The sequence below is a fragment of the Drosophila suzukii genome, chromosome 2R, assembly GCF_043229965.1.
Source record: "Drosophila suzukii chromosome 2R, CBGP_Dsuzu_IsoJpt1.0, whole genome shotgun sequence".
NCBI classification, from domain to species: Eukaryota; Metazoa; Arthropoda; class Insecta; order Diptera; family Drosophilidae; genus Drosophila; species Drosophila suzukii.
The window spans coordinates 11,158,508-11,184,292 of record NC_092081.1 but is presented as its reverse complement, the minus strand read 5'-3'; the positions used below and the strand labels follow the sequence as shown (position 1 = coordinate 11,184,292).

General features: G+C 44.3%; 1 protein-coding gene across 6 annotated transcripts in view; it reads left to right on the top strand.

Moving 5' to 3' along the window:
• tou (bromodomain adjacent to zinc finger domain 2B toutatis) overlaps positions 1-23,821 on the top strand; it is a 46,291-nt gene extending 22,470 nt beyond the window's left edge. Inside the window, exons 2-17 of one of the 6 annotated variants that reach the window (XM_065863785.2) lie at positions 9,861-10,042; positions 10,115-10,360; positions 11,113-11,603; positions 11,904-12,532; positions 12,592-12,689; positions 12,876-13,843; positions 13,905-14,177; positions 14,407-14,763; positions 14,826-14,891; positions 15,394-15,435; positions 15,497-19,504; positions 20,452-20,993; positions 21,249-21,725; positions 21,811-22,468; positions 22,535-22,656; positions 22,722-23,821. In XM_065863785.2, the coding sequence (XP_065719857.2) occupies positions 9,916-10,042; positions 10,115-10,360; positions 11,113-11,603; positions 11,904-12,532; positions 12,592-12,689; positions 12,876-13,843; positions 13,905-14,177; positions 14,407-14,763; positions 14,826-14,891; positions 15,394-15,435; positions 15,497-19,504; positions 20,452-20,993; positions 21,249-21,725; positions 21,811-22,468; positions 22,535-22,656; positions 22,722-22,878 (9,261 nt within the window). In that variant the 5' untranslated portion in view covers positions 9,861-9,915 and the 3' untranslated portion in view covers positions 22,879-23,821. Of the gene's footprint in view, positions 1-9,860; positions 10,043-10,114; positions 10,361-11,112; positions 11,604-11,903; positions 12,533-12,591; positions 13,844-13,904; positions 14,178-14,406; positions 14,764-14,825; positions 14,892-14,955; positions 15,001-15,393; positions 15,436-15,496; positions 19,505-20,451; positions 20,994-21,248; positions 21,726-21,810; positions 22,469-22,534; positions 22,657-22,721 lie in introns of those variants that run through there. The other 5 variants (XM_065863783.2, XM_065863786.2, XM_065863784.2 and 2 more) reach the window with 5 other exon arrangements.
• Positions 23,822-25,785: the final 1,964 nt, after the last annotated feature.

The following is a 25,785-nucleotide window of genomic DNA, read 5'->3' as shown; positions in this document are numbered from 1 at the left end:
TTGCATACTTTTTATAAAGGATTCACTGTGGAAAAGTACATAGACTCGGAATTCTTTCGATTGAAGGCGAGTTTCGTTTGCTTTTTGTAGCCCGGATTTATTGAAGCGCAGCGCTCAGACAGCCCCCCCCCCCCTTCCTCCCCCCAACGCACTGACTGACTGTCAATTGTTTTCTTGGCCTCTTTGGCCCCACTCCATCTCTTTTTCGCCCACTTTTTCCGTCTCGTTCTGCCAACTGATTCAATTGAAAAATGTTGACTCTTTTCTTATTTTTCTCCTCTTGCTTTTTCGTATTTTTCGGATCGGACGCTGTCGTTCATTAGCTTTCTTGGTACAGAATTTTTAACCCCCTGTATGCCGACGGGTCTCTTAACCCCCGACGCCCCCCTTCGGCGAGAAGTGCTAAATGACCGGCAGAGCGAACGAGAAGTTGACCAAAATGCTGCCAACGCCATTGTTTATATAAAGTAGTGACTCACAAACCCAATCCCTCCATCTCTTTCCACTTTTTAGGAACATAAAGTGAAAATGTAAAAAAAAAGAAAACAACAGAAACCAATAGAAAATACATAATTGTTGTTGCTTGTCTGTTTAATTTCAGCAGAGAGTGAGGAAAATTGTCGGAAAATACAAATACCGAAATTATAATTGTGCATTTCATTCCTCGGGCTTCTTCAATTTCGTTTTCCTCTACAAGTTTTTTTCTTTTGAGCGACGCCGTCTCATAAATTTCAATAATCATTTCGGACTCATTGTGTGTTTGTGTTAACCAGGCCAAAGAGAGGCAAACGGAAATCTAGAAATAAAATCATAAAATCAAAAGAAATACACAAAAATCATTAATTTATCTAGCCATCGATCCCCCTTTGAGTGAGAAAAATTAAAACAGATAAATGATGAAAAGAAATTAAAGCAAAATCGAAGGGCGACAAAAGTGAATAGTTGAATAATAATGAAAGTAAACAAACCGGTAGCAAAGCGGAACTGGAAGAACTAACTTAAAGTTTAAACTACGAGTTTTCATTCACTTCAAGAGGTGAGTTCTTCTTATGCACACAAAAGAGCACTTTAAACATTCTGAAATGGAAAATATAAAATGGTTCGGGTTTATCTTCAAGATGCCTTTAGCATCATCAATAGGTTCTGATACTTATAATTTTATTCATTTGTCAAAAGGGAATATGTTTTTAGATATTGTATCTTAAGGATACCTAAATGATTTTCAGCCGTTAGCCGTCACCCTTTTGTTATATTTGGATTATATTGAATTGCTTTTAAATTGAATTAAGTGCCTTTTTAAATTCAATTGAATTTCAAGTGGATACAAATTTCCCTTTTACTAGAATGGTTATAGTTCGATAGAAAATATACAAGTTTAGGTACTGTTATAAAGACATTTCAAAGTTTTCCATTTGCCAAAATCCCAAATATTTAATGTGGTTTGAAAATATTTAATAAATAATTATTCCATCGCTACAAATGGTAAAGGTGCATTCGGTTTCATGTATCATAGTTTCCATTTAAATAAATAATTAACTAATTGTATTATGAATCGTTCAGACACATGCTATATTTTGAAATTACGAATGCATTCCATGCATAAATGTATCTAGAAGTTGTCCATCTGTTAATGTTACAAAGTAACCGCATTCGCATTCGCTCTCCTCTTTCCCCTTGCCCACTCAGTTTATCCTTCTTCCCACCCCCGTTATTCCACCCGCGTTCTGCCTTTTGTTGGGATAATCTGATTTAAGCATTAATTAAATTGCTGTGCGGACGGACGCATGTGTGTGCGTTTATGTATCTTTTTATCCGTGTATCTATCGCCGTCATTTTGCGACCGTGTGTACAAAATAAAGCACAGATACAAATCCAAATACAAATACAAATACTGTTCGCTGTCCATATTAGATTACGTGCAACAAGCTCTTTAATTGTATTTGCCGTCTAATGAAATCACCGCAACGCAGAGCAACATTTAAAAGCTTTGGGCAACGAATAGCAAAATGCGTACAGTTGTGCAACGTGCGACAGCCATTCGATTGGATTGGTTTCGATTGGATTGTAATCGCCGTAGCTATAGAGGGGGGCACTAGCTGAAGAATCGGTCATAAACCACATGTAGCAGCTACCCAGTTATTTTGGGTGAAAATGCCCTGAGCCAAGTGTGGGAAATCAACGGAAACATTTGTGAACCGTAATGGGGTGTTTCACTGGTGCTATAGAAACGGGGGTTAAAACTAATGATATTTAATACGACACGTAGGACTTAACTTCGTTCGATTTTAAATCCGAAAATGATTAATTTTTTTTTAGACATAGAAAGGTATCGAAACTATTAGCTGATAAGGCATTTCAGAGATCCCCTAATCTTACTCTAGTTTCAAAACCCTAATTTTATAAATATCTAATATACCATATGATCTTTTAAGAGTAACTATAAGGGTGTTAGCCCATATTTAATTAGATAAACCTTTGATTATATCAGCTGATAAGTTAATCTTACTCGAGTTTTAAAGCCCTAATTTTATAAATATCTAAGATACCATATGATCTCTTAATATTAACTATAATGGTGTTAGCACATATTAAAGGAGATATGGGATATGATTATCCATAAGATACTTGAATAAGCAAGGCCGTATTACACCACAATAATTTTCCCATCACCCAAAATGTAATTTAAAGCTGAGTTATGTATGATCCATTTTCTGATACAGAAGTGTCAGAGGGTTAAGTTAAATCCTTGAAGAAGTGAACATGTCCCCGATATCAGTTGATTGTCCAGTGAAAGGTCAGGCGGAGGAGGGAAGGAAAGGGAAAAGGAAGAAGAGGAAGTGAGGGAAGAGGGACAGGTAGAAGAGGCAGGTGGCTGGTATAAATTGGCAACTGCACATGGTCAACTGCACATGACTGGAAATTGCATCACGTTATCATCATTTTGCGAATGCCAAGGAGGAACGCAGAGGTGGAGGAGAGGGAGAGGGAAGAGAGGAAGGGATTGCACTGGGTGCAGCCACAAAATGCGCCCACTCCGCCCACCACAAAAGTGAGTGAAAGAGAGAGAGGGGAAAGAGAGAGAGAGAGAGAGAGAGAGACATGTCTCTGCTCTTGCGTCTCCTTTTTGCACTCCTCCTTCTCCGGCTCTTCTTCGCTCCTCCTTGAAACTGCTCTTGCACCTTGTTTTTGTTGTTGCTGTTGCAAATGGCAAATACGTCAATGTTGTTGCCTTCCTTTTGCCCCTCGTCCTTCTCCTCCTCCTCCTCCTCCTCCTCCTCCTCCTCGAAGACCTCTCACTCGCACACTTGCACTCTCTCACTCTAATTTATGGGTCGTGCGCGCTTCTCTCGTTCCACTTGCAGCTTTTGTCCCTTGTCCAATGCGCCACCTCTCCTCTCCTCTGCCCTCCCCTTCCCTCCCTTGCCCTGTTCCTGTTTCTGTTCCTTTTCCCTTGCTCCCTATTCCCCTCTCCCGCCGCATCCACCATCCTCTATCCCACATCCCATGTCCCATGCATTCCTCTTACTCCTGTAATCCTGCAGCAGTTACAACATCAACCACACCAACATCGTTACATAAATACACACTACAGGGCAACCTGCCAAAGTGATTATTAAACGGAACTTCCAAAAATCAAGCCTAACTTTTATAAATGGAACTTAACTTGTATAATTGGTTAGATATAATCATTAAATATATTTAACCTTATTTGAACTCTAACTTAATCGCATGGCATGCCATTATCTTGTTATTATCTTTAAGAACTAGCTAAATCTAAAACACAGTCAAACTTGCACGAAACCAATATTTCTAACATGCTAAGAAAAATAATTGTATCACTGTATACCGACTTTAAACAATCCTTAGTAATAATAAGTAGTAATAAATAAAAAACTAAACACACCTTAAAATATATTGTTCTGAGCTGTAGGTTTAATTTGCTGGATTTTAGTTGTTTCCATTAGTCAAAATACTTCATTTTAGCCAAATTCAAAAGTAAAATCAAAGGATCAAAAAGGCATAGGGCTATAAACTACTAAACTACATAATTACAAAATGTAGTATATTTTTACTGGTAAAAGGACCCTGAATTCAACATTTGCTTAAAATTATGGTTTCACTTAGGGAGTGCTGACTGTTAAACTGCCTGCGGTTGTCATTGTTGTTGCTCTAGCCTCGCTGCATAAATTCATTTGTTTGCTCCCAATGCTGTTTGTGTTGTTGTAGCTGCTGCTGCTGCTGCTGCAGTTGTTGTTATTGCTAGTTCTGTTTCGCTGCCGACGTCGCAGTCGACGTCTGCGCTAAGTTGGACTCTATTTGGTTTTATTGTTGTTGTTGCTAGCTGCTCTGCCCTCTGTCTTCTTCCTCTTGCTCTTCCTCTTGTTCCTCGCCCCCGGCGTTGCCATTTTCAATTTTAGTTTTGCTGTTCGGCCGATGCCGCTGCTTCTTCTTCTTCCACACCCATTCGCAATTCTCGATTCTCATTCGGTTCGTTTTACTGCCACTTCACTCCGGCTAACCCCTGCCACGCCCCCAATTTTGCACCCACCCACCCGCACAACTCCCCCGCTACCCTCCCCTCCCCCTCCTATTTCTGCACCACCAAAGTTGTGTGTCCTTGCACGCTCGTTTCCTGTTCGTTTTGTTGGCCTGTTCGTCCTGTGTGCAACAACCCACGATTTCTCCACCCACTCAGTTTCCTCGCCATCCCCTCTTTGTCGCCCCTGTTCGTTACACGCCCCGTTTCGGTTCAGAGTTTACATTTTATGTGTGTCCTTTTTTTTTGTTTTTTTTATTTTGCACAGTTTTCTTGCCCAGGCGAGAGACCCAACACCTCCCAATTTCCCCACCTACCCCCCCTCCCGAATTTTCCAACCACCCCTCCGCATTTTCCTCCCGAAAACTGGTTGGCAATATATCCTTCATGATAATATATTCCAGCCCGGAGAAGTGCAAAACAAGAATAACAGAATCGGCGCTGGGTTTTCGTTTCATTTCCAGTGGGTTCTGTTTTTTCCAAAATATTATTTACTGCCTTTTGTGTAAGGGCATTAATTACTTGAACATTTTTCATTAAAACTACAAATTGTTTTTGTTTAAAACACAGCCCTTTTATTATATTATTATTTTAGCATGCAGAAAAACCTTGATATACCAAAAGTACCATCAAAATATTTCGTTATATCTATGTATAACTTGGAACCTTTCCCAAAATATTAGTAAAACTGTTAACATTTTTTATATACATTATTCTTTTTTGTTTTTGCTGAAAACACATTCAACATAAAGTACCAACCAAAATATTTCGTTAAATCTATGTATAACTTGGTATATTTCCCAAAATATTACTTAAACTGTTAATATTTGTTAAATAATTCCAAGAAACTTACCTCTTATATCATTTAATAGTTATTTAAGGATGCAATACTGTTAAGTAGCCCAACAACTGTCCAAACAAATTGCAAAAACCTTTGATAAACTTAGTTTTGTTTACTTGTTTTTGTTCAACCAAGCAAAACTGCTCTCTTGATTATTAGTTAAATTGTTGCAAACCGGTTGGCAAAGTTGCTAAATGTATTTATAGTTTTATATTTGCTCTTTAAACCGAGCAAAAAGTACTTACTCGTCAAAAGAGATAGAAACTCTAGACCTTTATCACGTCATTAAATGTTTACATACAATCGGCTTTGTAAACGGCCTTTAAAGGCTTTATTTTGTACAAAATGTTGACCACTTAAAAGACGAGAAAATAGCTGGATTAAATCAATTGTGCGGCAAATTGTTTAATTGGAAAATTTGATACAATTCAACGGTTATGCATATTTTATATCGTTTCGGCTAAATTGCACAATTTCAAGAGGGGGGAAAATTGAAAGCATTTTCCAGATAAAGAGTTTTAAAGGCAGGCTGAAAATGCCAGTGAAAATGATGAAAATGAAAGGAGAAAGATAAGAAGAGAGGTTTAGTTGCCATTGTGAGTTTGGGGATAAGGATGCACTTTTTGATAGGCTTTAATATTGAAGTGGCGACTTTAAGATACATATTCTAGGTAACAGATAGCTTTATAGAGCTTTAAAAATTCGAAATAATAAAAGCAATTCACAGCCTTAAATTGATTGATAAAAAAATGGAAAAAGCAGAGGAACTGGAACTTGTTGCTGCGGCTAAAGTTATGGCATTCTTGTTGTTGCTGCACTCGATCTGAAGGCGTTGCAGAAGCATTGGAAAGAGGGAAAGGGAAAGGGATAGAGCGGGCGGGGAAGGGGAAACGAGACTAAAGATCGCGCCAGACGATGACGCAGACTGCAGGCTTGTTGGACGCTAAAAAAGTGGCTGGGGTATATTGCTTTTTGAGTCAATAACCTCACTCGCTCTACAAGAAAAAAAAAAAGAAAAAAACGAGGAAGAGTCAGAAGCACTCACATTCGTCCCCTCTCTGTCGCACACATTCCCACACTGGATGGGGCATAAAAAAGCCGCCAACAACAATAGGGCATAAAAAGAATAAGAATCAGAAGTAGAAGAATCCGCAGAAGCAGAAGTTAAGTCAGAAAGTCAGAAGAACCAAACACATATCTCAAGAATTCCAAAGCAAAGGAAACGATTAAAAATGCATTCAATTATTTGTTTTGGATCAAGATACATAAACTACCCATCGAACTCAAAACTTGACCCACAGATCTAATAATTACGGTAGTTTTAAACAGAAATCTATAGTAAAACCACTGACTCATCATCATTAATTACCGTTCCAGTTCGCTGAGTTGAACCTGAAGTAGATGTCAGATTAACAATATTTGAAATACGAAAAGATACATTTTAGAGATACATTAGAGAAGTAAGATAAAATGTAGAAATATGGAAAACAAATATCTAAAACTTATGATAACCTGGGGTTATTTCGCATTAGGCCATATGTTTTAGTGTATATAAATACTCTAGTTAAGTTTTTTTTGTATGAGTGTGTTTATATGCTACTGCGAATGAAGCAAGACTTTGGGATGAATCTAAGTTTGAGAACTTCGTATCCATTTGTTTTTCCAGCAATTGATTAGCTTTTCAGGCTTATTGACCAAAGAAAAAACAGCCGTAAACTTTTTTTAATGGCAAATCAAACGAAACGGCGGCGCTATCTGCCTGTGTATGGGTAAAAGATATAACACGAAGTCAAACACACGCACACACAATCGAAAAAAGCCCAACAAAAAAGCAAAAACATACAGCAAATAAAAAAGAAATAAAGGCAACTCATGAGCGATGGACAGACACAGTCGGCCAATTGAGCTAGAGAGAGAAGATAATCAAGAGCAAACAACAATGGGTATTCCACAGGGGGAGGGGTATGGGGAGGGGGTGGGGAGCAGGTTCGGTGGGTGGCATGGGTGGGGTGGGGGGTGGTGGCCAAGTGGAGTGACGCCAGCACAATATGAGAAGAATTTCACATTTGTTCGCTGCTGTCACTCACAAATATTGATGTGAAACGAGTGGCAGAAGGAGGGGGTGGGAGGCGGTAGGCGGCGAGTCACACACAAATACACACAGTGCAAAAAGAAATAGAAACAACAAGAAGAAGAACAAGAAAAACGCACACACCTTCCCAATCGCCTGCGTCGAAGTCGACTGCGCTGCCGCCCCCGCGACGTCGGCAGCAGCAGAGGCAGAGGCAGCGAAGTGTGGCAGTGTCAAAGACAAATGCCCGAATCATATTGCTGGCTCCCTCTACTCCACCTTTCACCCTGCCCCCTCCCCCTCCCACTTGCGGTGAACCCAAAAGCAATGCCCAAGTTGAAGAAGTAGACTAAAGGCAAAGTTTTACAGTGCTACTTCCGCTAAAACCAATTGTATGTAACTATCATAAAGCAAATAAAGTGGATTGTTGGAAAATAAATCGGACGCATTCAGGCAAAATATAACAATTGAATGATCTGTTGCCAAATGTTTAAAAGTTTTACAGTGCTCCTTCGGCTTAGCAGAATGAAATAAAATTTTCAGGTATTAAATTAAGGCAGAAAATGAAAGTACCCGCTTCTAAAATAAAGTTATTATCATTTAAGTAATAAAAATATATTAAATTAGTTCCGGTCAAGTCCACTCAAGCAAGTACCACTGTACCAAGTCGCTCTGTCCGTTCCGTTTGTTTTATTTCATGCTTGTTATAAATTGCCAGCGCTCTTTCGCAGACTCCCCCCTCTCTTGCTCACACTCACTCTCTTTTACTAGCACCTCCTCCCCCTGATAAGAGCGCACATCTGTCGCCTGCCGATGCGTGACAACAAAAAAAAATAAAATATAGCACCCAAAGAAAGCAGGAAAAAAAGAGTGCGCAATTACAGTTATTAGCGAGCCACAGTGGGCCCCACCTTAGCGGGCTAAACGCTGGCTCATTAGAGTGATTAATACAGCTAAAACTAATAATAATAACAAGTAATGACAAAAAGAAAAGTGCAATTATCAACCACAGTGCGTGGCAACAACAAATGTAAGGCGGCCCCCTACCACTTTTCCTCTCTCTCTCTCTCTCTTCGTCTCTCGCTGTCCTCCGCCCGCACTCTCCCTTTTGCGTTCCATTTCCACTGGTCCGCCGCTGCCGCCGCTTGCGGTTCTTCTACTCTCCGCGCTCTCCACACGCTCATTCGCCGCGAAATCACAAACACAGACGGACGCGTCGCCGAGCGGCGCTTGTAAATATTTTTGTTAATTGTACATTTAATTCGCGGAAAATGCAATAGCCAGTGTAAACAAATGCCGTTAACTGCTGTCGCAGCGCAAGTAATAAAAACAAGCACATTAACAGCCAAAAAAACAGCAGACAAAGTGTCTGTTAATTCTCCATAAAGCAACAAAAGCAGACAACTACAAATTTTATGAATGAATTTGCTAAAGTGATGCAAAAACGGAAACCCCCTGCTTATAAAAAGTGCAAAATGCTGTGAACGGAATTTTTTTTTATTTTTTCGCCTTGTGTATGCATTGGTTTTCGCAGTCGCCGCCTGCAGTCTGCGTGTGTCTGTGTGTGCGGGTGTCTTGGCTTTTCTTTTCCATTTCTTTTCCTCCTTTTTTTTTTATAAGCGGCAGTGGTAAATGTTGCGCATGACTTGTAAAGTTCAAGTTTTTTCCTCGAGGGGGATTTTTTTCTATTGTTTAACAAAATGCAATCTTGTGCGTAAATTTTGAATTCGCCGAATATTCGGCTACGCGTTGAATTCGCCGCACTGCCGATAAAGTGCAGGTGTAGTGGTAAAAGAGAGCAGCTTCTGCTTCCGTTTTGTGCGTGTGTTTGTCCCTCTCGCTGGCGTGTAGTTTTTTTAGTTTTGTTTTGCTTTCCATATTTCGGCCGATTCCGCTTTGTGCTCGAGTTTCGCCCAAGCGTTGCGGCATTGCCAGCACAGAGAGTGGAGTAATAGCGAAGAGCGAAAGAAGCTAAAATCGAAACCAATTGATGAACTGTATCTAGGGGATTACAAGTGTTGTGATTACAGTTGAGATACTTTTTACTAAAATGGAGTTATTGTCTAGTTAAAAAATTCATATTTATTTTAAATTTTCGGTGTGAAGGGGCACAATATTCTTAAAAAATTAAATCAGTGAATTGCAAGCATTTTCTTTGTTAATAAAATTTAAAATAAAGTATTTCACAAGCTCAAATTTAATTATTTTTATAGTTAAAACTATAGTGATTTAAAACCCATAGTATTTATCTGTGCTTCGTCAATGAAAACTACAAACATGAATCGAATAATATTAAAATATTGGAACTGCTATTATAAATATGACTTGTCTCTAAAATATGAAACTTTATTTAGTTAAAATGACAATTATTATTATTATTATTTAATATAATTTTTCCGCATTTCTTGCAGACTCCAAACGCATGTTACGCACAATAGTTGGTCCTAAGATCTAGGGGATTTGAACATGAACAAAAATGCCGGCGATGGCAGCGATGGCAAAAACTCAAACAAAAACTCGAATGCGGGAGGGGGTGGTGGAGCCGGGGGGCCGCACGACCCCACCGGCCTCCTAGATGCAGCTTCCCTGTTCGGTAAGTACTAACTCTTAAAATTCGTGAATTACGATCTTCGTGTAATACATGTTTTTCTTTTCCCACATCCAGCTTACTGGGGACGTGATCCCACTGGAGCGGCTGCTGCAGCGGCATCCAATCCGCTCTTCAACTCGCAGTTCAATGCCGCCGCTGCTGCCGGATTGGGTTTACTGCCTCAGGCCGGAGGCGCTTCTGCCAATGACCGCTATTCCATGGCAGCTGCAGCGGCCGCGGCGGCGGGAGCCCATCATCATCAGAATACGATGGCAGTGGCCGCCTCGCAGGCCGCCAGTTTGGCCGGTTTGCATCCAGCAAGTGAGTAAAATGTCGGCACATTCCGTATTTTAGTAGCGCACCCCAAGAGGAAATTTGTGATGGTACGAAATTAGCGACTGCTTTGGCGCAAAGCGTTAAAACGACGTCGTCACATGAATCATCATAAAAAATCCACGCGAGTTCGATTCCCGCTTGGTGAAAACAGCTTTTATCTAAATTATATGGAGTAAAACAGCAAATGTCTTGTTCATCGTTCAAGGCGTTTGAAGAAAATACTCCCAGAGCATTGCATTTAGTAGCTTGTTGTTCGCTTTACACTGCGCAAAACGCTCTTTCCTGGGCAGGGCAGTGAAAAATGGTCAAGCACAAGTATTTAAGTCTATTTTTGTGTAATTTTTGCAAGTAAATTTGATTATAAATAATAAATAATTTAAAAGAATCTTGAGAATAACTTAGTCAACAAATTTAGTAAAGTATTTAAGTATCTTTAACATATTTATTTGAGCAATCAGTGTAGAATAGTGTTAAAATTTCCAAAAGTTGGTCATAAATTGAAGAATTAAGTTGAATTCATATCTTCAAATTAGTTGTAATAGACAAATATGTGGTCATGAAATGAGTAATGCATTCGTGGTGATAAGTTAAAAGTCATTCTATTTCAAAGGATACAATTTCAAACTAAGTTTAGTCTTTCCTCCGTAATTAACTTTATTGCAGATGAAAAAGCATTAATTGATTGATAAATCTAAGCCGAAAAACCCTTTCTAACTCACTCATTACTCGATTTACAGGCTGGTGGTCCATGGCCCAGCTAGCTGCCCAGGATTACTTCAGCCGCCTGCAGGCCTCGGGTCTCTCCCCCTTCCCACATCCCGATCTGGCGGCTGCCTTTGGACCAGCTGGCATGGGAATGGGTGGCGGAGCTGGAGGAGCGGGTGCTGGAGGCGGAGGAGCAGGTGTCCTTGGCCAAGGCGGAGGCGGGGGAAATGGAGGAAGTGGCAACGGTGGCGGTGGCTCCTCATCCGGATCCTCCGGTAGCAAGTCGAACAAGTCGCGCAAGGAGAAGCGAGCTGCCCAGCAGCAACAACAACAGCAGCAGAGTCTGGCCAACAGTCTAAATGCGGCAGCTGCGGCGGCAGCAGCAGCAGCGGCCAACCATCCCGCCGCTGCGCTGGCCAGTATGCATGGATTCGGAGTGGGAGTGCCGGGCACCAGCATTCCGTCGGTGAGCACAGGCAGTGGTTCTATATCTACCAATAGTGGAGGTCATGGGAGCTACAAGGTGAGACTTACTTTCTCTAGCCTGTCAGACTAAGATCAATGTAACAAAAATGATCATGATCAGTCTATGTGTGCTTTAAAATTGTATATAGATAAAGAGTTATATTTTGTGGTTTGCCTACCAAAAAATATTTCTGACAAAGCAGAAGAATTTTTAGATGAGTTTGATTCTTGAGTATAATGTAGATTCCTAGTTTGACTGATCTTTTTCTGACGGCTTGTAAAATGGGACAATTTTAGGGAGCTCTGCGATCAAGGAAGAATATTCTGATACTATTAATTCTCTTATTTAACCCTTTAGAGCACGGCTAGCGCCTATGGAAAACCCTCGACCATGACGAGCAGTAGCATGGCAAGCAATCCGGGCTCCGCCTACGATCCGGTGACCCTTCACAAGGAGCTGTTGGCCATGCAGGCCGTGGCAGCCGCTGCTTCCGGTTCGGGTTCCAGCGGTTCCTCCAGCAAGAAGTCCGGTGGAGGTGGCTCATCATCCTCATCAATGCACGGCCACGGAATGGGAATGGGTGGTAGTGGTGGCATGATGTCCAGTGGCAAGGCTTCGACCAGTGTAAGCGCTAGCAATTCATCATTAGGTGGAATGCATCCCAGTCTGGCCAGTAGCAATCCGCTAATGTCGCCGCATGCGGGGTTGGGCTCATCGTCTTCGTCATCCGGAAAGGATCGTGACAAAAACAATCCCTCGCTAAACGCGCTCAACTCGCTGTCGCAGTTTGGAGCCTTGGGCATGACGCCGCAACAAAGCATGCAGGCGGCAATGAATGCTTTTGCGGCCAGCTCCGGAGTGTCGTCGTCCGCCACGATAACCTCCTCGCCGCATCACTCCTCCCAGCAGCAGCAGCAACAAATGGGTGGCAACAGTTCCACGTCGGGATCGGGCGGCAAATCCAGCGCCAAGGATTACATGATGGGGTAATTCATGATTTATAAGCTTAAATATTTCAGAATTTAATGTATTAATTCCTTGACAGCACTGGTAGTGAGCACCCGTCTCTTCTTGGAGTTCGTTTACCACCGGACACGGAGATAATCAAGTACACGTCCTCGATTGTGGGACCCAAGATACCTGGTACTACCTCGCGCGGTCGCAAAAAGACAATTTCTGAAACTGAACAGCAAACAACACAACAACAACAGAAACAACAACACCAAGCAGAACAACACCTACTCCAACAACAGCAACAAGCACAAGCACAAGCACAAAAAGAGCTCGACAGCACCACAAATGCCATTTCCTCTCTGCTTGCATTTCCAGGTCTCAGTCCCGCGAAGCGGGCTAGACTCGAAATGGAGTACGCGGCAATGGCCGCGGCCGCCCAACAGCAACATCAGCAGGCCCAGCAGCAACACCAGGCGCAGCAGCAACTCCACGGGATGCTGGGGGCAGCCGGGATCCCTGGAATGGCTGGACTGGTCGGTCTGCCGGGCATGAGTGGCAATCCACTCGATCAGTTGAGTGTGAGCAAGGCCAGCTCCTCGACGGCGGCCACAACCAGTACCAGTTCCTCCTCAGCAGGGAGCAACCTGCTCAACCAGAGCTCCAGTGATCGCGTGGAGGTGATCAAACTGCCGCCAACAATCACTTCTAACGGCGCGTATAACCTCTCGAGCAAGGGTAAAGAGGTACATGACCTCACCACCGATCTGGCTCCCACTTCTGGAGGTGTGAATCTCAGCCTAAAGGCTAATGCGAACAATGCAAATGCCTTGACACCCAGCGGAGCCGTAGGCTCAGCCTCCAATCCCATCACAATCGATGACTTTGATGCGCCACTTAATCTTTCCATGAAACCCTCTGATAAGAGCAACAGTGGCTCTACAACTCCAGCAGGAGGGGCGTCCTCCTCTTCCAGCGCAGCGTTGGCCAATTTGGCAAGTGACTATCAGGCGGTGGCCAGTGGCCAAAGCGGGAATAGCCTGCAGAGCTTGAGCTCGATTACAGCTGCTTTGGGAGGAACTGGAGGCATGCCAGGTGGATCCATTTCAGGCAGCGGAGGAACCTCCCCAGCTCCGGCAGGTGCCGGCACAGGAGCCTCCGGTGGTTCGGGATCTGGATCCGGCGGGGGATCGTCCTCTTACAAAGAGGGAAGACCTCGTAACCTTGGACGCGGTGTATCCAAGCCCAAGAAGAACACGGTTGCTTCGTTGTTGGCACAATCCCGAGCTGTGGGACTAAAACCGATGCTGGCCACTCAGCAACTTCTTCAGCAGGGTGCTGATATTGTGAGTTAACTTAAAATTAATCTATATAGTGTACTTTAACTTTATATTTCCGGTTTTCCAGGAGAAAATTCGCCTGGCGCTCAGCGAGGCCAATGCTCATATGGAGACCTCCACGGATTCCGAGAGCGTGGCAGCAGAAAGTGGACTCTCGGAGTCTGAGAGCGAGGATGCCAACATCCTGAACGTGGCGGAGCTAAGGGTGCCACTGGAATTGGGCTGGAAGCGGGAGACGGTGATCCGTGGTCTGACCAAGCAAGGTCAGATCCGTGGCGAAGTCACCTACTATGCACCGGGAAGCACGGCGCCTCTGAAGAGCAACGGACAGGTTTTTGCTGTGAGTTTGTAGGGCATCTTTTTTGAATATCTTAAAGCCACTCCCAAGAACACTTATAGACTATAAAATCACAGAAATTATAACTAATCGGTGGTTAAAACATTAATTCTTTATGCACACAATATGTTATTTATATTTCTTAATCAAATTAACAAATTGGCAACAGTGCACATCATCATAACGTCATTTAGTCCCTAGAAGCCTAGCTAAATTCTTGAACTCCCCACAGATCCTGGAGCAGCAGCCATCGAATCTGAGTCGTGAGAACTTTAGTTTCTCTGCACGAGCCATTGTTGGCTCATTCCTGCAGCCCGCTCCACCGCCGTACGCCAACGATGGCGAGTACATACGGATGACGGACGAGGATGTGGCCAAGCGGCTAGAGGATCTAAAGGTCTTCACCCGCCAGACACTCAACGTGGAGCAGCGCATTGAGATCGCCAAGCAGCAGCAGGCGATGCGTGATGCCAAGAAGTTGCAGAAGGAGGAGTTGGCCAGGAACAAGGAGAAGGCACGCCAGGAGAAGAACTCCAAGTTGGAGCAGCAGCGCAAGGACAAGGAGCTCAAGAATCAGCAGGCCGTCGAGGTAACTTTGAGAGTTTAAGGCCTATGAAGATTGTCTTCTTATGCAAAAACATATTTTTATAGGAGCGCAAAAAGCGTCAGGAGGAGCTAGATCGCCTTAAGCAAGAGGAATTGCTTAAGAAGCAACAGGTCAGTCTAGATAATCTATGCCATTTCACAATCAGTGCATAATTTGTGTTTTGTTTTGCAATAGGAGAAAGAGAAGCGGCGTCAGGAGGCCATTTTAGCTAAGGAACAGGTACACAATGCCTTACCTTCTTACCTTCTGTCTTGTCCTAGATCCTAATCCGTTCCATATCCGTTTAAAACTGGGGCTTACGATTTTCCAAGGGTTTTATCTAATTTTTTGTAGAACTAATTGGTTTTAGTTTAACTAACCTTTAATATTATAAGGATACAGAAAATCAAACTTAATATACTGATACAAGTTTGGTGTTTTGGGCTGTTGATTAAGTTGTATTCTAAATTTTATATTTAATTGATAAATCTCGGCTTAACTATACCATTTAGTTTTAGGGCTTCTACGCTTCGTTTCGTTATGTTCGTAGTCATCAAAGCCCAACATTGCCATCTCAGTATCAGTTTATTCCTTTAATTGTATTAACCTATTTGTTCTATTTGTATAACTTAGGAGCTTCAAAAACAAAAAGAGATGTTGTTGGCTGCCGAAATGGTAAGGATTTAGGGAAATTAAATTATTAACTTAATTAAACTTCGTTTTCTTATCCGAAAAGGAACGGGAGCGTCGTCGCCAGCACATGAGCCTCATCCGGATGCTAGAGGTGCGTCGCAAATTCGAGGATCGCGAGAAGAAAAAGCACCAGCTGGTGCTGGACCGTCTACTTCTCCGTGAGCGTCGCATGGCGGAGCGGAAACGAGATGCAGAGATCCTGCAGTTGATTAGGCGCCCCAACGAGGACTCTGAGCTGCCACAGGAGTTGGTAATCCCAGAGCTGGACAGGATTGCGGGCAACCGTCTTCCCGGCCAGGCAATGGCCGATCTGCTAATGGTCTTCGAATTCCTGCACAATTTCGGCGAGACTCTGGGCTTCGACATGGAATCACTGCCAACGCTCCAGAACTTACATGATGCTTTGATAAGCGATAGCAGCGCAGACGCTGAGGAGGAATTACTGTCGGTGATGACGCATCTATTGGTTTGTGCCATTGAGGATCCGGGTGTACCCAATCCCGGTAGACACACCACTTTGCTGGGACAATCGCTTCGCAACGCGGACATAACCAACTCGAATGTGTCAGAGATCTTGAGGATCTATCTGTATGCCACGGCTACGGGTGAGGTACGCCAGATGCATGGCATCACTGTGGATCGCGAGCGAGAGAGGAGAGTGCCCGATCATCATCAAGTGGATACCGATACCGCCACTCACTCCCATTCGGCCAAGAACCAGGAGTATTACAAGCTCCTCCACGAGAACGACACCTGGAAGCTATCGCACTCGCTGAAGGATCGCCCCTTCGTGGCACTAAATCCCACCCGTAAGGCCCAGATGTTAGCCCACCTTTGCAATGATCTGCTGATGAACAAGGCGGTGCTCCGCCAGATTGATGGCAGCCTGGAGACCTGCGCCCAGATGCGCAAGGAGAAGTACATGACGGACATGAAGGTGCGCAAGTACAAGGCACTCCATATGCGTAAGGCTCGAATTGAGGCCTATGAACGGGCACAAGCGGAGCGCGAGGCGGCAATGCAGGCGCTGATGGCGCAGCAGAAGCTAGATGCAGAGCGTCTGAAGGCGGAGGAGGAAGCCAAGGCCGCGGCAGCAGAGGAAGCAGCCGCTGCAGCCGAAACAGAGGAAGAGGCAACCAAGGGTGGCTCACCCAATGGCGAGAAGCCGAAAGAGGAGGATCAGGATGAACAGGCGGTCACCAAGGAGCCCCAGCAGCAGCCCATGGATGTGGATGGCGTGGCCGATGAGGAATCGCTGGTGAGCCCGGCCAAAAGCATCATCCAAGCGGATAACACACTTACGCCCAACAAACAGGACATGGCAACGCCCACCTATCAAATAAATGGATCCAGTACACCCACAACAAGTGCCACCACTGGATCCGAAGTGAGTGCCCTGCTGCAGGCCAAGAAAAGCGGAGCACGTAACTCCATTAACGATGAACACCACCATGATGTTAGCATTATCGACGATGATCTCTCTGACTTGGACTCGGAGATCACGAATGTCGAGGAAGACGAGGACAATCGCTTGAGTGCCGATGAGTTGCAGAAGAAGCTGGACAAGATTGTGAGGGCTTCTCTCAACTGCAAGGAGGCGCTGGAAAAGAGCACCAATCAGCTGAGGGCGGCCTGCTTTGGACAGGATCGTTTCTGGCGACGCTATTGGAAGTTGCCCAAGGCAGGTGGCATTTTTATTGAAGCCCTTGAGTCGGCCCAGAATGATATATGCGGTTATCATGAGGCCTTAGAGGGAATGGATGACAAGAAGGATGCAGCTAGCGAGAAGGAAAACGCGGAGAAGGAGAAAACCGAAGCGGAGTCCGCCGAACAACCCATGGAGGTGGATGAATCTCTCACGCAACTGGAGGATGGAGCTCCAGCTCAAAATGTTGAGCTTTCTGAAACTAATCAGCCGAATTCCCATCAAGAAGAGGAGGATGACGATGATGATGTGACAGAGATCAACAAGGTGGAACCCGAAATTGTTGACCTGGGCGATGATGATGATGATGCAGCTCCACCACTGCCCAAAATAGAACCTCCTAGACCAGAGATCAAGGTTAAGTCAGAGATGGAGCTAATGGGTCCGCCGCCCACGACGATGATATCTACCAAGACAGACTTTGAGGCGGAAATCAAGATACCCGCAATGCCTGGCATATTAATGCCGCCTACCCTCAACAACAACAACAACAGCAATAACAATAACAACAACAACGGAAGCGACAACTGTGATAAGTTGGAAACGGGCTTGAATCTGGGATTGGGACAGCAGCAGCAGCAGAACTTTGGACAGGCTGTGATCAAGATGGAGGATATGAAGAAGGAGGATGACTGCATTATAGTCTCCACATCCAGTGCTGACGATACGCCCAAGTGGTTCTCTATTGTCCGTCGGGAAGTTCCGCTGATCAGTGAGCTGCCAGCGGAGGAGGGCGGCGTGGTGGGCCAGGAACTGCAGATCAGTTTTGCCAATCAGAACTGCTCGGCCCAGCTGCAGCTACAGGGACATCCTTGGGATCTGATCAACAACATGCAGTACTATTCGATCCCCATGGACGAATGCAAGGTGGACACCAGCAAGCTGGGCAACGAGTGCATCTTCTCGCTAAGTGGCTTGGATGAAAAGCAAATGCTGGCCAAGGTGGAGGAGTACAAGGCCCACAAGGTGGAGTCAAAAAACGGTCTGGGCTCTCCTCATCGCCACCACGAGACTGAAGATGATGAGGAGCAGGCCAAGCTGAGGTTGGATAAAAATTTCGACACCGAAATGGAAACGGATGCAGACGAACTCGCTGGCAAGGACAAGTTTTTTCGCTTGCGCTCTGATGCGCCCCCGGATACGGGAGGAGGGACAAACGAGGGGGGAGCCGATGTGAAGCCCAAGATTGAGCTGCGTTTGGATGAGGCGCTATCGCAGGCATATTACCACAATATAGCCAACATGTCACTGAGCAGTGTGCAAACGTATATTCCCATCGACATACCGCTGCCGCTCTCCATGACCCCCGATGAGCATCGTCTGCTGGAGCAGGTCAAGCTGGCGGGTTTCCCGGAACGAGTCCACGGGGTTTATGTGCCTCGCAGACAGCGCTACGGCTGGTGGCAGTTGGACGATGAACAGAAGTTGCGCCAGTTGCTCAAAACCCTTAATCCCTCTGGGCTGAGGGAGCGAGAATTGCAGGAGAACTTGCAGCGTTTCCTGGGCCTAGAACAGCCATTGGGTGTGAATTATCAGCTCAAATCGGATGCAGAGTTCCCGGAGGAGTTCCTTATGCCCGACAAGAAGGGTGATTGGAATCCTAAGGTGGCCAAACGTGTGGAACTTGCCCTCATTGAGCAACTGGAATCCCTGGAGGACAAGGTGGCCAGTGCCTCGATGCAATTGAAGAACTGGCAATTGCCCAATCGCGTGGAGAGTGAACTCACCCTGGACTCGCAGGAGGATGTTACCGAAGAGGATTTCGTGAGCATTATACCCATGATCCGGGAGAGAATAATTGATTTGGAGGCGAATATCGAAAGGCGCTATCTGAAGCCCCCCTTGGGTTCGCAGACTGGCGATGCCCATTTGGCGGTGATTGCCCAGAACCAGCATACCAGCACCCAGACGCAGAATTCCGCATCGGCGGCAGCATATCTCCTGCAGATGCAACAGCAGCAGCAGCAACAATTGGCCCAACAGCAGCAGCAACAAGGATCGGGAACGGGTAATAACATGAATCCCTCGTCCTTCAATGAGCGCACCATGGCTCTGGCGGCGGCAGCAGCAGCTTCGGGAACAGGAAACAACGCCGCTGGAGCCGGGAACTCGGCAACCGGAGGAGGAGTAACCCCCTGTGAATCGGGCAGTGGGGAACCTAATTCCGGAAATGCCTCGCCGGCCAGCAACTGCGACAGCGATCGGGATGAGAAGGTGGAGCACATTCCCAAGGGATTGGTGCAGTGGCGTGATGCAGTTTCCCGGTCGCACACGACCGCCCAGCTGGCGATGGCCCTGTACGTCCTGGAATCCTGCGTGGCCTGGGACAAGAGCATTATGAAAGCGGTAAGATTAGGAGGGCTTTGGCAACCTTTAAAACCCAATCCCCCCCGAAAAAAAAAGAAAAACGCTTGGCACCCGCCTTTTTTGTGGTCCATCTCATTGTTGTTTTGGCTGCACACACACTAACACCCTCCACTCACACTCCTACATAATTGTACCCACACGCATTGCATAACCATCTGAGTTTTAACACACTAACCGTATTCACCACAAATGAAACGAAGGAGTTATAGAGCTGAGATCATGGTTGTTTTTTTGTTTTTTTATGTTATGTTTTCTTTAGTTAAAAAAAAAAAGATAAATGCTCTTTGTACACTTTCCTTATTTAGTATGTATTTTTATTTTATATATGGTTAAAGCAATGAATTTTTAAAATTGTAGTACCTTGTATAGAAGTAAAAAATCTGAAAAATGGTATAATTTACATTAACTAAATGCATTTTTTTAAATATTTTTGTTACATATTTGCTAAAAATAACTTACTAAAGTGCACATTACTTTAAAAAGCATCCATGATCACACTCAATTGTATTTCTTGTTTTCGAATTGTAGCTAAGTAGTTCCTAAAACCTTTCTGAATACAACCGAAAAATTGAAACTGCCTGTGAAATTAATTCAAATTTTATTTTGTTTCTCCTTCCGATTTTATTTGTCTTTCTTAACTGTCTCTTGCTGAATGTTTGACTTGTTTGTTGCTTGTGGTGTTTCATGGTGTACTTTAAAAAACAAAAAAAATATAAATTTAACGCTTTCATACTCACACACACACACACACACACACGTACATAACCCACGAATCACATACACATACATTTGAATGCTTTTTGCCCGTTACCGTTTACCGATAACCGTTAAAACCCCCTACAAAATAAAACCCACCAAAACCACCACGACTGTCTTCCCACCATCCCCTCTTCAAAACGAACCGTTTCGAACTGCCATCCGAAAAGTATGCAACAAAAAACAAGTCCAGCAAGAAGAAGAGCAGCGCCAAAAAGCAGGCAACACCAACGAAAAAGCAACAGCAAAAGAAAAAGCAGAAGGAGCAGCAGTTGACCACCACAACCACCAATGGAAAAAAGAAGGATACCCCAAGCAAAAAGCCAGAGAAGAAAGCTCCACTGAGCATCAAAATCAACCTGAAGGCTCTGGCGCAAAATGGGCAGAGTTCGCAGCAGCAAACCCAAAACAACCCTATCCAATCCATATCCAAGTCCCAAATCCAATCCCCATCTCCAACCCCATCCTCCAATCCAAACACTAGCGACTCCGACTCGGACTTTGGCACACGGACGAAGAAGAAGAGTGGCGGCAAACGCAGACGCTCGGCCAACAATACAAACTCTAGCAAATATTCCAATTCCTTACAGAATTGCCAGTTCTGCACGTCCGGCGAGAATGAGGATAAGTTGCTACTTTGCGACGGCTGCGACAAGGGCTATCACACCTACTGCTTCAAGCCCAAGATGGACAACATTCCCGATGGCGATTGGTGAGTACCTGGAACCACTCCTCTCTATCTCTCTCTCTATACATCCTCTCATTCCTCACATGTCACTGTCATAGATTACAAAATAAAAATTAAGAAAAAACACATTAATCCGCGTTGTCTTGTTGATCGTTGATCGTTAACCGTTGAGAAACTGTGGCACTGTTACTCTCTGTTCCCCAAAAATACCGAAACCCTGAATCCTGAACCCTGGATCTAACAATAGTGAGTAACTTGGTATCCCTTCTCTCCTTTCAGGTATTGCTACGAGTGCGTGAACAAAGCCACCAATGAGCGCAAGTGCATCGTGTGCGGCGGTCATCGTCCCTCGCCCGTGGGCAAGATGATCTACTGTGACTTGTGCCCGCGGGCCTACCACGCCGATTGCTACATACCACCGCTGCTGAAGGTGCCGCGTGGCAAGTGGTACTGCCACGGCTGCATCTCGCGAGCACCTCCGCCCAAGAAACGCAGTGCCGGCGGAACGGCCAGCAGCAGCAGTAAGTCGCGGAGGGACAGGGATCGGGACTCGGGCGGATCAGCCAAGCGGCGAAGTGACAACAGCAAGACACCGGCCATGGATCACATGCAACAGCAGCAGATCCAGCAGCAAATCCAGCAGCAGATGCAGCCACTGGCAGGCGGGGATCCCCACCATCATCATCATCAGCAGCCGCCGTCGCTGAACTCGTCGCACGATGAGTCGATGAATTCGCTGACGGCGGCGCCTCTGAGGTGAGTGTGGGGGCCTGCGGGCGGCTGAGGGGGCGGCGGAGTCCACGGTCCAGGTTCCAGTTTATAATGCCTCTGCTCTCTGCAGTCCGGCGCACTCGGTAGCCTCGGCAACGGCCTACGATGACCAGCATCATGCCAACAACTCGGTCGACAGCAGCAGTCGCTTCCAAGCGCATCTCATCCCTCCGCCAAATAATGGTACTGCGGCTCTGCTGGAAGATGTGGCGGCGGTCGGTGGCAGTGGCAGTGTGATGCCCAGCAGTTATCCGGTCTATCCGCCAGTTGTGGCTGGCAACTTCTCGGCTGGATTGATTAGCCCAGCGCCGGTGGCACCACCAGCAGCGATGCAGTATGCCAACGTGGTCGCCATGTCGCCACGGGCTGTCACGCCCACACGCACCCGAACGCCCACACCGACGCCAGCGCCCACTCCGCCACCACCACCACCGCCGCCGACACCGCTGCTCATGCAGGCCTCGCCCACAGCCACCGCCCTCCATGTAACCGCCTGCCAGTCGCCGCCCCAACAGCAGCAGCAGCAGCAGCTGATGACCATGCCCTCGCCACCAGCCATTGGAGTGGGAACGGGAACAGGATCCAACCAAATGTCGCCACCGCCCATCAACATACATGCCATTCAGGAGGCCAAGGAGAAGCTGAAGCAGGAGAAGAAGGAGAAGCACGCCACCAAGAAGCTCATGAAGGAGCTGGCCGTCTGCAAGACGCTATTGGGGGAAATGGAGGTGGGCATTAAACATCCTGTTTAAAGAAAAAGTATTCAAATAATATATTTTGTCTAATTCTTCCAGCTCCATGAGGACTCTTGGCCATTTCTATTGCCAGTGAATACCAAGCAGTTTCCAACATATCGAAAAATAATCAAAATTCCCATGGACTTGTCCACGATCAAAAAGAAACTGCTGGATTTGAGGTTAGTAAAGAAGCTGAAAATCTTCTATAATGAAAAGATCACTAATTGATCTTTTTTTTCATTAGCTATAAAGCCCGGGAGGACTTCTGCGTGGATGTGCGTCAGATCTTCGACAACTGTGAGATGTTCAACGAGGATGATTCGCCTGTAGGCAAGGCAGGGCATGGCATGCGCAAGTTCTTTGAGTCACGCTGGGGCGAGCTGACCGACAAGCACTCCTGATCCTGTACCACCGGCCAGCCGCAGATCCAGATGGCTACCACGAACAGCATCAGCATCACCACCCCCAACATCTTGGCCGGCACTGCCACACATCCCATTGAGATGGTCACCCTTATTGCCACGTCGCAAGAGGAGGAGGAGGGAGCCGTGGAGACGACAACAGCATTAACTGAAGCAGCACAATTTTGGTCAAGAGATTAGAGTAGGTTAAGCAAAGATTGTACATAAATAGGGGATAGAGACGTTTAGTTATAGTCTAGAAGCGCAGCATACACACATTAAAATATATTTATATATAGTAGATATATAAAAACACACACACACGCGAGAGTATTCAACGTCCTACGTCGGTCAAGACCTTTGAAAGAGGTAGCTTTGATTCAAAATAAATCACCAGCCAAGGCGAACAACCAGCATGCAAGTGAACGAAATTGTATTTAGTTTGTTAAGCATCCGAGGGCGGCAGCAACAGCAGTATAAACAATAACTATTAGCCGACATAGATTAGCAGTTAGAGATCGTATCGCATAAGAAGCCATCTACAGTAGGCGCCCGGACAGGATGAACGCTGACAAATGACAAATGAACACGTACAAAAACTGTCTACCAATTTCCGAACCGATTCGATCCGATCCGATCGATCGATCGATCCATCGTTTGAACAGTATTTTGTGCACAAAGCTGCGTCGCTTTGTTTTCTACACTTCTAATTCTAACCATAATTTTAACAATTATTCTTTAAGCACCAACGAAGCGCTCATTTAAGTTTTAAAGTGTATTTTGTACTTATAGCAACTCCGACATCTGTATTTAAACGTAAACTAACTAGAGCTAACAATTGCCCAGGCAAAAATGCGAACAATTATACTCAAAAATGGCGGTGCGAGGATGATTTGTAAATGTAAATGAAAGCAAATTAAAATTAAATGTATTAAATTATTTATTCCGTGTAAATTTTCCACACTGTAGTTGGTACTTTGAATCGTAATTTTTGGCAAATCGCAAATACAACTCGAAATCAAATCGAAATTGAAAATAAAATTAAATTAACTAATCGAAATGAAAAGAAGAGAAGGGAGTGAAGTGAGGTGGACATATCCTAGCGGGATCTAAGCGCAACTCCAGGACAGTATTAGAGGCATTAGGATCCGGCGAGCATCTGAAATTTTAGCTGTATATAGGAGGTATACAAAATTCAAGCTGATGCAAGCAATACAGATTAGCCTATATAAAGGGTGAAATTGTTGGGGGGAAAATACAAATGTTACATTACTATATATACACAGAATAACAATTAGCAAAGCAATGATATTTACACGAACTACATTTTTGAATAAATCGAAACGAAACTCATTTGCAGTGCAGCACAATAATTGAATGAAATTGATACAGAAACAGAAACATAGAGGCGAGGAAGGATTTTAGCATGAGCGAAGGCGGCCAGTCAATAGTTTTTGCAACAAGACGATAATAATTTAGAACACCAGACCAGAACTACCTACCTACAACTCACAGATAACAGATAACCAGCCGAGCACAGGATTAGTTCAGCGACAGAGCATGTATTTTTTAGCACAGCCATTATAGTTTGTAAAGAGCTCAATATTAGGTATATTATTTGGATCCGGGTTTACCAGACAGAGAGAGAGAGATGCATTCGCAATGAGTTGCTTGTGTAAATAGGAAGCGAAAGCCCCCTGAACCCATGCATGTACATTGTATATAAGATATAGATCGCATTAGGGCATAAGCTCCAAGTTCAATACCCCTCCCCGCATTACCGATCCGGTACGAGCATGTTATTGGCATTCATACAGTTGTGTCACTTCACTATGCAATAATTGAACGGCAAACAGCGTTTGCCCAAAATCTAAAATCGATGGGGACACGATTCTGGAAGATCCCCGCCATAACAATAACTGCATACATAATGGAATCTTGATTTGTATTTATGTGTGTGTTCGTGGTGATACAACAGATATAACAGAAATATATATATATATTTTAAAATTATATGTACCCAACTTACGCATATGAGAACGTAACTTACTCATTAATAAATATTAAACGATGGATATACTCGATAACCAAGCATCCATATTATGATTGTGAGGGGATAGCCGCCAGCTATAACCACATATGCTAAAACAAAACAATACTGAAAAATTACAAAAAAATTCATACATTTTGGTGGGACATTTTCGACATTTGTGCACAAGGAAAATATAAGTAAATCATATAAAACTTACAAAAGAACAATGCTTTTTATTGGGAAAGAGGCTGGAATCTTAAAATTTTTTTTTCCATTTTAGTGGGGTTTAATTTTAAACATTTCATTTTGTTTGGGCGTGTTCAAATCACCAAATGTTCAAATCATCGAATCATCATATCATAAAATCATCGAATCACTAAATCATAGAATCATCAAATCACCGATTCAACGAATCATCGCATCATCGAATCACCAAATCATAGAATCAACGAATCAACAAATCATAGAGTCATTGAATCACCGATTCAACGAATCATCAAATCACAAAATCATCGAATCAACAAATCATCGAATCACCAAATCATCGAATCATAAAATCATTAAATCATCGAATCACAAAATCATAAAATTATCGAATCACCAAATCATAGAATCAGCGATTCAACGAATCATCAAATCATAAAATCATCGAATCGCCAAATCATAATATCATCGAATCAGCAAATCAACGAATCATCGAATCAGCAAATCATATAATAATCGAATCAGCAAATCATAAAATCATCGAATCACCAAATCATAAATCATCGAATCACCAAATCATAAAATCATCGAATCATAAAATCATAAAATCATCGAATCACCAAATCATAAAATCATCGAATCACCAAATCATCGAATCGACAAATCATAAA